Source organism: Lolium rigidum, chromosome 7 (assembly GCF_022539505.1).
Source record: "Lolium rigidum isolate FL_2022 chromosome 7, APGP_CSIRO_Lrig_0.1, whole genome shotgun sequence".
NCBI classification, from domain to species: domain Eukaryota; kingdom Viridiplantae; phylum Streptophyta; class Magnoliopsida; order Poales; family Poaceae; genus Lolium; species Lolium rigidum.
Window position 1 is genome coordinate 111,465,920 of NC_061514.1, and position 13,437 is coordinate 111,479,356.

At 44.0% G+C, this 13,437-nt stretch overlaps 1 protein-coding gene across 1 annotated transcript; it reads left to right on the top strand.

Annotated features, from left to right (window-relative positions):
• The first annotated feature begins 2,518 nt into the window (after positions 1-2,518).
• Positions 2,519-3,550, top strand: LOC124670312 (probable long-chain-alcohol O-fatty-acyltransferase 5). Its single transcript, XM_047206815.1, has one exon. The coding sequence runs from the start codon at positions 2,519-2,521 to the stop codon at positions 3,548-3,550; it is 1,032 nt and encodes a 343-aa protein (XP_047062771.1).
• Positions 3,551-13,437: the final 9,887 nt, after the last annotated feature.

Genomic DNA, 13,437 nt, shown 5'->3' on the forward strand with positions numbered 1-13,437 from the left:
AGCTGGTGGAGGAGCGATAGGACATGAATATTCGGTGCTACTATTTGGTGATGGTGATGCTTCATCATTTCTTTCTTTTAGTCATCTTTAGAGCATCTCCAGTCGCGTCCCCCAAACCGTCCCCCAAAGCGATTTGGGGCGCGCCGGACAAAAAAAGCGTTCCAGCCGCGTCCCCCAAAGCCCTTTTTTGTCCGGCGCGCCCCGAGCCCGTCCCCGTCCCACAGGGGACGCACCGGGGACGCCGGACACAACGAAAAGCGAGGCGGGCTCCCACATGTCGGCGACTATTTGCATAAACCGTTGGTTCGCGCCTCTTTTCTCGTCGCTCCTTCCTTCCCGCGCCTCCCACCCCACCGCCGCCGCCGGATTTCCCGGCCGTTTGGGCGTCCGATCCGTGCTGCGAGTCGGCACCGTTGTCGCGGCCGGGGCTCCCGCCGGTCGTGCCGCCGCCGCCGCGCCGCGCCGCCTCCCGGAACGCGCCGTCAAATCCGCCCCACCTCCGCGCACGGAAGGTGCTCGACGACTTGCCGTGTAGGCGCGATTGGTCGCTGTTTGTTGCGTCGTCCGCCTCGGCGCAATTTTAACCATTGATTTTGCTTTAGCCATGGACAGCGACGATGAGATGGTTGCCCTGCCGCTCGGAGGACGAGCAAGCGTTCGACGACGACCTGCGGGAGCATTTGCCGATCATCGCCTCCCTCCAGGACATGCTTGACGCCGAGGCGGAGAAGAGGAAGAGAGCCGCGCCGCGGAGGATCAAGGCCGGGAAGAAGGAAGTCGAAGCCCCGGCAGAGGATGGAGGGGCATGCCATGCCGCACAACGACTACTTCGCCGACGGGGCAACACATGCCGACAATTTTCGGCGCCGGTACAGGATGAGCAAGGGCCTGTTCATGAATATCCTCCACGGCGTTCGAGAGTTCGACCCCTACTTCAAGCTCAAGCTCGACGCCGTAGGCGTTCTCGGGTTCTCATCCATTCGAAGTGCACCGCCGCCATGAGGATGCTTGCATACGGAGCACCCGCCGATACACGGGACGACTACCTTCGCATGAGTGAGTCTACCGCCATTGAGTGCATGTACAAGTTTTGCCGAGCTGTGGTGGGAAAGTTTGGCAAATACTACTTGAGAGGGCCAACCGAGGAAGAGATCGCAAGGATCATGGCACAAAATGCTGCCGGAGGATTTCCCGGAATGCTTGGAAGCATCGATTGCATGCACTCGGGCATGGAAGAACTGCCCGTTTGCTTGGCAAGGTATATACAAAGGGCGTCATGGATATTGCGAAGTGTGGTGCTTGAAGCCGTGGCAGATTATGACCTCGTGGATTTGGCATTCTTTCTTTGGCATGGCGGGATCACACAATGACATCAACGTGTTGCAGCGGTCTCCGGTGTTCGGCAGACTAGTGGAAGGGCATGCTCCACCATGCAACTATGAGATCAATGGCCACCAATATACCAAAGGCTATTATCTAGCCGATGGTATATATCCAAAATGGGCCACTTTTGTCAAAACAATCTCGAATCCATCAGGTCCGAAGAATTCTCACTTTGCTACACGACAGGAGGCTTGCGGGAAGGATGTCGAGCGGGCATTTGGTGTGCTTCAAGCACAATTTGCCATTGTCCGGTACCCTGCTCTAAGCTGGTCTCACGACCAAATGTGGGAGGTGATGCAGGCTTGTGTGATCATGCACAACATGATCATCGAGGATGACCGCAAGAATCATGTTAGGTCACATGTTGGTCCCTATGAGTGTCAAGGACCTCTCGCGGAGGTTGATCATGAGGTGCCTGCAGATTTTGCTGATTTTGTGGTCATGCACGCAGAGATCCGTGACAGCAATGTGCATGAGCAACTTCAAGCTGATCTCATTGAGCATTTGTGGAGGATCAAAGGAAATACCGTGGCACCTTGATGTATCATCTAGCCCTTTTTATTATATTTGATTACTTGTTTTATTGTTTGTTGTAATTTAATTTGAAAACAATCCTCGAAAACATTTTTTTTCATATGCTACATTTGATATAAATGGTTTATGTGTTAAAAAAATTATTTTAAATGTTTGGGGGCGGCGTTTGGGGGACGCGGCTGGGGAGCGACGTCCCCCAAACGCGGCACGAACAAAACACGTCCCCCAAACGCTCAATCCGGCGCGCTTTGGGGGACGGTTTGGGGGACGCGACTGGAGATGCTCTTAGGTGGTTTATCCCTGTTGAGACTCTTTGTGATCCATTAGCTGTACTAATTTATTACACATTAATATGACACGTTTTAATTGGATTATGCAAGACTGGGCTACCCATTTCGAAAAAAATGTGGTGTGGTGCACTTTGGCCTAGGTAGCAGAGCAGATTATGAGCTGTGTTGTTAATCAGTAAGGACAGCGATGCAGGCAAATGAGGCAATCAGCTTGGACAGTTGACTAGAAGAACAACATCACAAAATTCCCCATTTCGTGCGCGCCCCTGGATCCCGTACACCTCCACACCACTCTGCGTGGAACCGCAACGATGGCCGGCGGTGACCTGCGCAGCCTGGCGTTGGTCTCCGCCGTGGTCACTGTGGCCATGTGTTACGTCCGCTTGGCAGCGCGGCGCCTCCGCCCGGGCCTTCCCCGCCTCGCCGCCTTCTTCCCGGTGCTTGCCATCCTCCCGTTCCTCCCCCTCGCCTTCCGCGCTGTCCAACTGCGCGTCATCTCCGGCTTCTTCCTGGCCTGGCTCGCCGAGTTCAAGCTCCTCCTCCTCGCCAACGGCCAGGGTCCCCTTCACCCGTCCCTCCCGCTTCCCACCTTCGTCGCAGTCGCCTCCGGCCCCATCCGACTCCGCACCGACAAGCCCGCCCAAACCTCGCCGTGGGGCCTCGGCCTCGTCTCCTCCGCCGTCATGGCCGCGCTGCTCGCGGTCGTCGTGTCGCTGTACCGCTACAAGGAGCGAATGCACCAGTACCTCTTGCTTAGCCTGTACGCGTCCCACATCTACCTCACCCTGGAGCTCGTGCTCGCGTTCATGGCGGCGGCGGCGCGCACCGTGCTGGGCCTTGATCTGGAGCCGCAGTTCGACCGGCCTTACCTCTCGTCGTCGCTGCGTGACTACTGGGGCCGGCGGTGGAACCTGTCGGTGCCCGCCGTGCTCCGGCCATGCGTGTACCGCCCCGTGCGCGCGTGGCTCGGCAGCGCGCCCGCAGGGGTGCTCGCGGCGTTCCTCGTCTCCGGGCTGATGCACGAACTGATGATCTGCTACATAACGCTGCGGCCGCCCACCGGTGAAGCCACCGTGCTGTTCGTGCTGTACGGGGCGTGCGCGGTGGCGGAGACGTGGTGGGCGAGGCACGACAACTGGTGGCGCCCGCCGAGGCTGGCGGCGACCCCGCTTGCGCTGGCGTTCGTGAGCACGACGGCGTTCTGGCTCTTCTTCCCGCCCATCATGAGGCACGGGGCCGACAAGGTGATCATCGCCGAGTGCGAGGCGGCGGTCGCGTTCCTGCGGGACGTCGGGGCCGGGGCCGCCGGCTCCGTCCGCTCGGTTTGGACCGGCAGCTCGTAGTGCGGCGACCGGTGCGTCACGCCTGACGCGCCCGCGATCCAAAGATCGTTACTTGAGTAAAGAATTGGTGTGGCAGCGTGGCACTACACATGAACGTCAGTGCGTGCACATCGGAGATTATTTTGCTATTACTCCCCCATGATTTTTGTAACGACTTTGACAATCCATTATTTGTCTTGCTGGTATCCTCTTGTTTTTTTGTTTGGTGTGGGAAAATGTCGGTATTTCCTCCAATTTAAATTAATTGACTCAACTATATCTACTTATGAATGTGTTAGAGGCATTTGTTGATTGGGTACATCCATATCTTAGCAAAGTTGAGCCAATTAATATGATTTGGGGGGAGTAGCATCAAACCGATCTACACCTTAACAATGGTCCCTCTGTTTTTCTATGACGAACCTGGGTGTCTGCTGGTCGCCTTTCCTACGGTATCATCTACTTCCTGCGTCTAATGAAACATGTCTTAATTTTATCTAAACTTAGATATATTTAGACATAAAATAGTATACATATATATAAATTTAGAAAAAATTTAAGATAAGTATCATGGAGTGGAGGGAATACATAAAACTCTGAATTTGGTACCATTTTTTTGTGCAACATCGTTCCATCAAATCACCACATGGTCCCTTAAAATATCATCCATACTTGTCCCAACACATAAAATGCCCAACACAACACATAATTCTTGTAACATCCTAGGTACGTATTAGGGCAAACGAGGGGTAAATCTGAAAACGCTGTGTGTCAGCATCTCAAAACGGGGAAGTTTTTCGCGCATTAGAAATAGCACTTAGGGGGTCGAAGTCTCTCTCTTGCTATGAATTAGGGATTAGTCGTGGGAGGGGAGATGCTGATTCAAATAAAAACCGTTGGAATTTAAATTTGAGATTCCAAATAAAAGATTAATTCAAATTTAAATCATAACCTTTAAAATAGAATTCAAACAACATTTGAATTTAATATAATATTACAAGAATAGGGGAATTACAATTTTATTGATATGAACACATAATAGAAGGTCTTTACAATATTCAAATCTAATTACAACTTTAAAATAAAGAAGAAATTACAAGAAAAAATAGAGGAAAACCCTAATCCAAAACCTAGCTACCATCTTCTTTTCTTCTCTCCTATCCAAGGTAAAGATCAGTGTCGAAGCCTATCCAGGGTAGCTTATCCACAACAACCTAACATACAGACTGGTAGCTCATTCAAAAGGCACAAGGGGAGTCACAGGAGCAGATGTCGACCAAGCACAACAGTGAAAACTACTATAAAAAAAGGTTGAGGAGAGTACACCACCAAGCCATCGACTATAACAACCATCAGTTTACCACTAGAAGAAGTAGTTCATCGTCAATTCATCACCAGAAATAATAGAGCATCACAAGTTCATTCCCAGAACCATTAGTTCAATCCTTGAACCAATAGTCCATCACAGTTCACTACCAAACCAACCAAATCAACTAGAGCATCTAGTTTATCAACCAAACATCATCAAACCACCACCGGAACCAAGATGATCACTTAGAGCATTATGAAATAGATCAAGAGGCTAGGAGGTGCAGGTTGTCCACAACAACTAGAAGCCAAAAGGGATACTCTAAGCAGCAGGTATAACCTCGCCAAAGAGAAGCATACTATGTATTGGTCCAAATCCACGTTGAAAGAGAAAAATCTGTATCTTGTGTTTTATGTGTTTGATAACAACACTAGAATGAATTTCACCGTGTGCCTAGTTTGTTTTTGATAGATTTGCAAGTGTACGGTGTCCTCGCTGAACACTTCAGGATCGGAAGATTCAAGCGTAGCTTATAGGTTTTCTGGTTTTGTGTGTGTGTCGCGAGGTAACGTGGTTGGAGAGAAAAAGAGGAAAATGCTGAATCTGCTTGACCGGTACTACCGGTACCAAGAGCGGTAGTACCGTGATGACCCACAAGTATAGGGGATCGCAACAGTCTTCGAGGGAAGTAAAACCCAATTTATTGATTCGACACAAGGGGAGACAAAGAATACTTGTAAGCCTTAACAGCGGAGTTGTCAATTCAGCTGCACCTGGAAACAGACTTGCTCGCAAGAGTTTATCAGTAGTAACAGTTTTATAGCAGTAGCAGTGGTGAAATATCAGCAGCAGTGTAACAAAGACATCAATAGTGATTATAGTAAACAGCAGGATTAAAATACTGTAGGCACAGGGATGGATGAACGGGCGTTGCATGGATGAGAGAAACTCATGTAACAATCAAGGCAGGGCATTTGCAGATAATAATAAAATGGTATCCAAGTACTAATCAATCAATAGGCATGTGTTCCATATTTAGTCGTACGTGCTCGCAATGAGAAACTTTCACAACATCTTTTGTCCTACCAGCCGGTGGCAGCCGGGCCTCTAGGGAATCTATCGGAAATTAAGGTACTCCTTTTAATAGAGCACCGGAGCAAAGCATTAACACTCCGTGAACACATGTGATCCTCATATCACCGCCTTCCCCTTCGGTTGTCCCAATTTCTGTCACTTTGGGGCCTCGGGTTCCGGACAACAATACGTGTATACAACTTGCGGGTAAGATCATAAAGCAATGAATATCATCATGAATTGATAACATGTTCAGATCTAAGATCATGGCACTCGGGCCCTAGTGACAAGCATTAAGCATAACAAGTTGCAACAATATCATAAAAGTACCAATTACGGACACTAGGCACTATGCCCTAACAATCTTATGCTATTACATGACCAATCTCATCCAATCCCTACCATCCCCTTCAGCCTACAGCGGGCGAATTACTCACACATGGATGGGGGAAACATGGCTGGTCGATGGAGAGGCGTCGGTGGTGATGATGGCGATGATCCCCTCCAATTCCCCGTCCCGGCGGAGTGCCAGAACGGAGTTTCTGGTCCCGAGACGGAGTTTCGCGACGGTGGCGGCGTACTGGATGGTTTCTAGCGACTTCGACTTCTCGTCTCGCGTTTTTAGATCGAAACCCTTAAGTAGTCCAGAGGAGGGCGTCGGAGGCCAGCCGAGGTGGCCACACAGTAGGGCGGCGCGCCCCCCTCCTGGGCCGCGCCGGCCTAGTGTGTGGGGGCCTCGGGCCTCCACCTGGCTTGCCCTTCGGCTCCGTAATTCTTCCGGAAAAATAAGACCTTCGACATAAATTCCGGGGATTTTCCCGAAAGTTGGATTTCTGCACAAAAACGAGACACCGGAGCAATTTCGCTGAAAACAACGTTAGTCCGTGTTAGTTGCATCCAAAATACACAAATTAGAGGCAAAACAATAGCAAAAGTGTTCGGGAAAGTAGATACGTTTTGGACGTATCAACTCCCCCAAGCTTAGCTTATTGCTTGTCCTCAAGCAATTCAGATTAACAACCGAGTGCGATAAAAGAACTTTCACGAACACATTTGTTCATATGATGTAAATATTCTCATGATATGGCAAGTGCTTAAGCAATTCATAATAAGATACATGCAGATAAAATCATCTAATAGCTATGTCAATCATGGAAAAAGGTACCAACAAATTAATAATGAGCATCATGAATCATGTCTATCAGCAGGATTGCAATGTTCATAAAAGGATATGATAAAGTGGTATCTCGCTTGCCCGTATTTGTACAGCAAAACATAAATGCTCGGGCACCTTGAAGTTCATGGAAAGACTGGAAGTAGAGATTATCAAAGATAAAAGCATCAAAGTTATACCACAGTTAATCACATTTTGGGACAAGCATATTATACTAAGAATGACAGTTGTGCTCTCAAGAAAGTGCTCAAAGGAAGGATGGAGACTCAATGTAAAAGTAAAAGATTGACCCTTCGCAGAGGGAAGCAGGGATTAACATGTGCTAGAGCTTTTCATTTGTAAAACATGAGTAAAATTATTTTGAGAGGTGTTTGTTGTTGTCAACGAATGATAGTGGGTACTCTAACTACCTCGTCAACCAGACTTTCAAGAGCGGCTCCCATGAAGGACGTTATCTCTACCAGCAAGGTAAATCATCCCTCTTCTCTTTTGTTTACACACGTACTTTAGTTTTATTATGGATGACACTCCCCCCAACCTTTGCTTACACAAGCCATGGCTAACCGAATTCTCGGGTGCCTTCCAACAATCTCATACCATGGAGGAGTGTCTATTTGCAATTTAAGTTGCTTATCGATAAATCAGGGTAAAACATGTGAAGATAATTATTAATGAAAGTTGATTAATTGGGGCTGGGAACCCCGTTGCCAGCTCTTTTTGCAAAATTATTGGATAAGAGGATGTGCCACTAGTCCATTATGAAAGTCTGTCAAGAGTAAATGACAAGATTGAAAGATAAACACCACATATTTCCTCATGAGCTATAAAACATCAACACAAATTAGAGAAGTATTTTGAAGGTTTAAAGGTAGCACATGAGAATTTACTTGGAATGGTTTGAAATGCCATGCATAGGTATTTATGGTGGATGCTCTGGAATAACTTGGTTTTCAGGTGTTTGGAAGCACGAGCAGCGTTCCCGCTCAGTACAAGTGAAGGCTAGCAATAGACTGGGAAACGACAATCAAGAGAGCAGTAACTGTCATAATCATGTTTGCGACAAAATAAATTAACAGAGGCATAAAAGTGATACAAGAACTCTGAGGTAAAGTAGATCATCGAGACTTAATTGACTTCTTGTTCAGTCATATGCATGCGTGAGCATGTGCCAAGTTGATTCAAGAGAATTATTCAGAGGAGGATACCACAATGTCATACCTATCTATGAATAATGCAATGCAAGCAAATATTTATGACATGCTACTTATATTAATAAATTGGAGCTAATCATGAGAGATCATGAACTACTAGACTTTCTTAAATTACATATACCTCACATGAACCAACTAAGCATGCTCACATGAATGAGTATATGTACAAAAATGAAAACAAATAGAGTTCATACCAGCCTCTCACCACAGTCGAATTGTCGTAGATCGTCATTATTGCCTTTTCACTTGTGTAGCTTGAATAATATGAAATGAAAACCAAGCTCCCGCCACCGAAGACCATTGAACTCATAGTAAACTTTACAAAACCAAAGAAGAACATCAAATATTTTTGGTGTTTTCGAATTAGAAACAAAAACAAAAGGAAACAAGCAAACAAAGCAAAATCTTTTTGGATTTTCTTATAGCAAACCGATGATAGCAAACAAAGCAAAATAAGAGCAAGAAACCAAAATAAACAAGTGGTGAAGAGAAACAACAGAAATATTTTTGGTCTTTTTGTGTTTTAGGAAAGAAACAAAGCAAAAACAAGAGAATGAAAACTAAAAGAGTCACATAAACACAAAGCAGCAGGAATTCGTCAAACTTGACAGCAGTACAGTAATAGATTTTTAAAAAATTCTTCCGCTGCTCAGCTCGAAAAGTGTTCAACTAATGAAAGTTAGATAACAACCTGGGGAATATGCACAAAAATTGTCTTTGTAAAATAACGTTCTGGATGTTTTTGACAATTTTTTTAGTATCAGTCCAAAATCTGTTTTCAATCAGCACTTCCCCAAATATCATCTCCCTCTTATTAGAAAACCACTTCAAGAAACTAAACAAGTATATACAAGTATCCAGCAACCATAATATGCAAAGAATGAGTGATGCCGGTATACCTCCCCCCAAGCTTAGGCTTTTGGCCTAAGTGGAGATCAACCCCAGCGAGGGTCAGGGTCGTTCCACGCCGGTGGATCATACATGGCGTAGTCATAATAAGGTCCCGGTGCAGAAGAAAAGGGTGAAGGCTCCCCATGCCCAACATGTTGATGCGAAGAACTTGCTGCATCGGATGACGAGTCGAGGTGTTCCTCGGCCTCTTCCGTGTCATCTCTTGCATGATGGCCATCTCCCTCTATGTATGCATTCAGGTCACCTTCCGTGACTGACCAATCCCTCATGGAATCAAGGTTAAACAGAACAGGTGCATGCAATCCTACTAGTTTTTCAGTTTTCTTAGTTGGTCTCCAAGTTTTCTTGTAAAATGTTATCTTGTAAGACAGGTTACTCAAATTAGACAAATCAGAAACAAATTCATGCTTAATCATGGAGACTATGTCAAGTTTCTCTATGGGGAGCTGAATATCAAGATGGTGAGGTTCTACACCATGCATAGCTAATAAGCGAGAGGCGATGAGACCTCCACAAATTTCGCCCTTCTCACGGTTAGTAGCAAGTCTATAGGCTATTAAAGCACCCAAGTTATAAGTCCTATCACCTTGTAATGCAGCAGCCAGAAAAGCTAAATCCTGGATAGATAACTTACTTGCATTCTTTCTAGCAAGAACGCACTTGGTGATGAAATAAGCAAAGTAGCGAATAGCTGGGAGTTGAATACTACTGATTTTACCACTATCCTCTGAGAAGCTTCCATGGCAAATCATCTTGTAGAGACTTAAGAGCTCCTGCGGCAATCCCCTTATCTTCTCGCATGATCTCCATTGTGGCACTCTAATTGCTGCACAAAAATCATCGAATAGCAAGTTGACAGTTTTATTATAAATTTTGTATCGAACCATGGGGTTAGATTGAGACCAATTGAATTCAAAATCCTGAACCACAAACATGGTCAATTTTGCATATTGGTATGGTTCACCAACAACAAAACTTTCCAACCCTGCATTGGAAATCAGTTTTTGAACATCTTGCAAGATTCCGCACTTCTCATAAAATCAATGCACGGGTAGTAAGAGGGGTATACTCCTTCTTCGCGATGAACTCTCATAACTCTGTTGCACCTCCAATTCTTGTTGGTTTAGTTGATGACTATTCCACTCCATTTTCTGAAATTTTTCAACAAACAATATAAAATTTGATTTGGTGACATATAATTGAGGGAAACTACTATAGGAACTTGGTAGAGTACTAAGCATGCATCAAAACTAGTTTCTACAACTTAGAACAAGCATGCAAGCTCACTAAACATGTCACCTACAACAGCAAAATATTCAAGATATACTTAACCAAACAAAATTGTACTTGGATAATCGAAGGAGTCACATACCGGAGAGCAAATGTGCCAAATTTCAGACAGAAATCTGGGCTGAGCAAAGAGATCGAGAAATCTTGAGCTCTTGAGCAGAAACGCGAGTGAGAGAAAGATGGTGCGAGTTTTTTCGGGAGAGAGAATGAGATGGGAGAAAGAGATGAAGTGGTGGGGCAAGGAGGGCCCCACACAACAGGGTGGCGCGCCCCCCTTGCTGGCCGCGCCGGCCTGTGGGGTGCCACCCTGGGGTGCCCCACTGGTCATCCCCAGGTGCTCCCAGGTGCCTCTTCGAAAAATAAGACCAACGGTATAATTTTTGTGAATTTTTGAAAACTTTGAAAAATGCACATTTCTGGGTGTCAAAATTATTATTACTCGGGCAGAAAAAGATTTTTGAAATCTCTAATCAACTAAAGAACTTTGCAAAATAAAAGTGCTACAGCAAGTAAAACAAGTGGAGGAAGAAAGAGATGTTGTTTAGTTCCTCTATGCATATAAAATGAATTTGTTAACAAGGTCGATCAAGTCTTGCCACCAATTAAATTTTACATAGCATAAGAAGAATTAAACCTCAAATCAATCATGTTACCTTGTATTGTATTGATATGGACCCAATCACAAGAGTTTGATATTCTTCTTTAGGCTCATATATAGGACAATCAATAGTTCCCACTTTGATAGTTCTCACATTAGAAATTGTATTAACTCCACATACTTTGTCAATCCTCTTGTTAAAATAAACGGTATGCTCCTTATCATCGACATTGAAAGTAACTTTTCCTTTATTGCAATCAATAACAGCCCCTGCGGTGTTAAGAAAAGGTCTCCCAAGAATAATAGACATATTATCATCTTCAAGCATTTCCAACACAACAAAATCAGTTAATATCAAGCAGTTATTAGTAACTTGAACAGGAACATCCTCACATATACCAACAGGAATAGCAGTAGATTTATTAGCCATTTGCAAAGATATATCAGTCAGTATCAACTTATCTAAATAAAGTCTCTTATAAAGAGAGAAATGCATAACACTAACACCCGCTCCCAAATCACATAGAGCAGTTCTAACATAATTATTCTTGATTGAACAAGGAATAGTCGGTATACCTGGGTCGCCAAGCTTCTTTGGAACTTTGCCATTGAAAGAGTAATTAGCAAGCATAGTGGAAATCTCCTCATTAGGAATTTTCCTTTTGTTAGTGATAATATCTTTCATATACTTTGAATAAGGAGGCAATTTAATAGCATCAGTCAAAGGGATTTGCAGGAATAAAGGTTTCATCCAATCAAAAAATTTATTATAGTGTTCTTCTTCCTTTGATTTTAGTTTCTTAGCAGGAAAAGGCATTTGCTTTTGAACCCAAGGTTCTCTTTCATTACCATGTTTCTTAGCAATAAAATCTTCTTTAGTATACTTTTTATTTTTAGCATGCTTTTCGGGTTCTTCTTTAACCTCTTCTTTATCAGAAGCATCATTCTTATCATTATCTTTATCATGTTCATTACCACTTTCAGTTTCAGCATCAGAAATAGAAATACTATTAGGATCATTAACAGGCTTAGAGGATTCTACAACATTTTTATGTTTTTTTTTTCTTTTTCTTAGATGGAGCACTAGTTTCAGTTCGTTGAGAATCTTGTTCAACTCTTTTGGGATGCCCTTCAGGATATAGAGGATCCTGGGTAGAAGCACCGCCTCTAGTTGTTACTTCATAAGCGTGTTTTTCTTTAGAATTATTTTTTAACAAGTAATTTTGCACTTTAGTGAGTTGATCAATTTGAGTTTGAATCATATGAAAATGTTTAACAAGCATCTTAACATCATTGGAGGTTCTCTCCACAATACCATGCAATTCACTAATAGCTCGAGAATTTTCTATTAAATGATTCTCTACTCTCATATTGAAATTACTTTGCTTAACAATATAATTATCAAACTCATCTAAGCATTGAGCAGGAGGTTTTGAATACGGAATATCATCCCTAGTAAAGCGTTGAAGAGAGTGTACCTCAATCAGGATGAAGGGGGAGTGGTCTTACATAAATCTTCTATGGGAGGTAAATTCTTCACATCTTCGGATTTAATACCCTTCTCTTTAAGAGATTTCTTGGCTTCCCTCATATCTTCATCATTTAATTTAATCATACCCCTCTTCTTCAATATTGGTGTCGGGGTTGGTTCGGTGTAGACCAATCATCATGATTCCGGCATATTCTAGCCAATAATTCTTCGGCGTCATCCGGAGTTCTTTTCCTGAAAACACAACCAGCACAACTATCCGGGTATGCCCTAGACTCAATGGTTAGTCCACTATAAAATATATCAAGTAAATCATGCTTTTCCAAATCATGTTCAGGCCGAGCTCTAATAAGAGAGCAAAATCTCGCCCAAGCCTCAGGCAATTTCTCTCCATCTTCCTGATCAAAATTATAAATTCTCTGCAAAGCAATATGTTGAGCACTAGCAAGAAAGTATTTCCGGAAGAAAACATCAAGCAATTCTTTTGGACTATTAATAGAATCAGGTGGCAAACTATTATACCAAGTTTTAGCATCATCCTTTAATGAGAAAGGGAAAATTTTAGCAACAAAATAAGTACGCTTCTTAACATCATCAGAAAACAAGCTACTAAGAGTAGATAGCTCAATCATGTGTTCTACAACACTTTCTTTTTCAGTACCACAAAAAGGTGTTTTCTCAACAATAGATATATGAGATAAATCAAGAGAAAAATCATAATCCTTATCCTTAATGTTTATAGGAGATGTGGCAAATTTAGGATCAGAGACAGTTTATATCTAACGAGTGTGTTGTGCAAGCAACTTTTTAATTTTTCTTGCATCGGTAGTAGCATTGCATTTATCAATAAA

What these genes read in the sequence shown, in the direction of transcription:
- LOC124670312 (XM_047206815.1), top strand. Translation starts at nt 2,519, where the DNA reads ATGGCCGGCGGTGACCTGCGCAGCCTGGCGTTGGTCTCCGCCGTGGTC.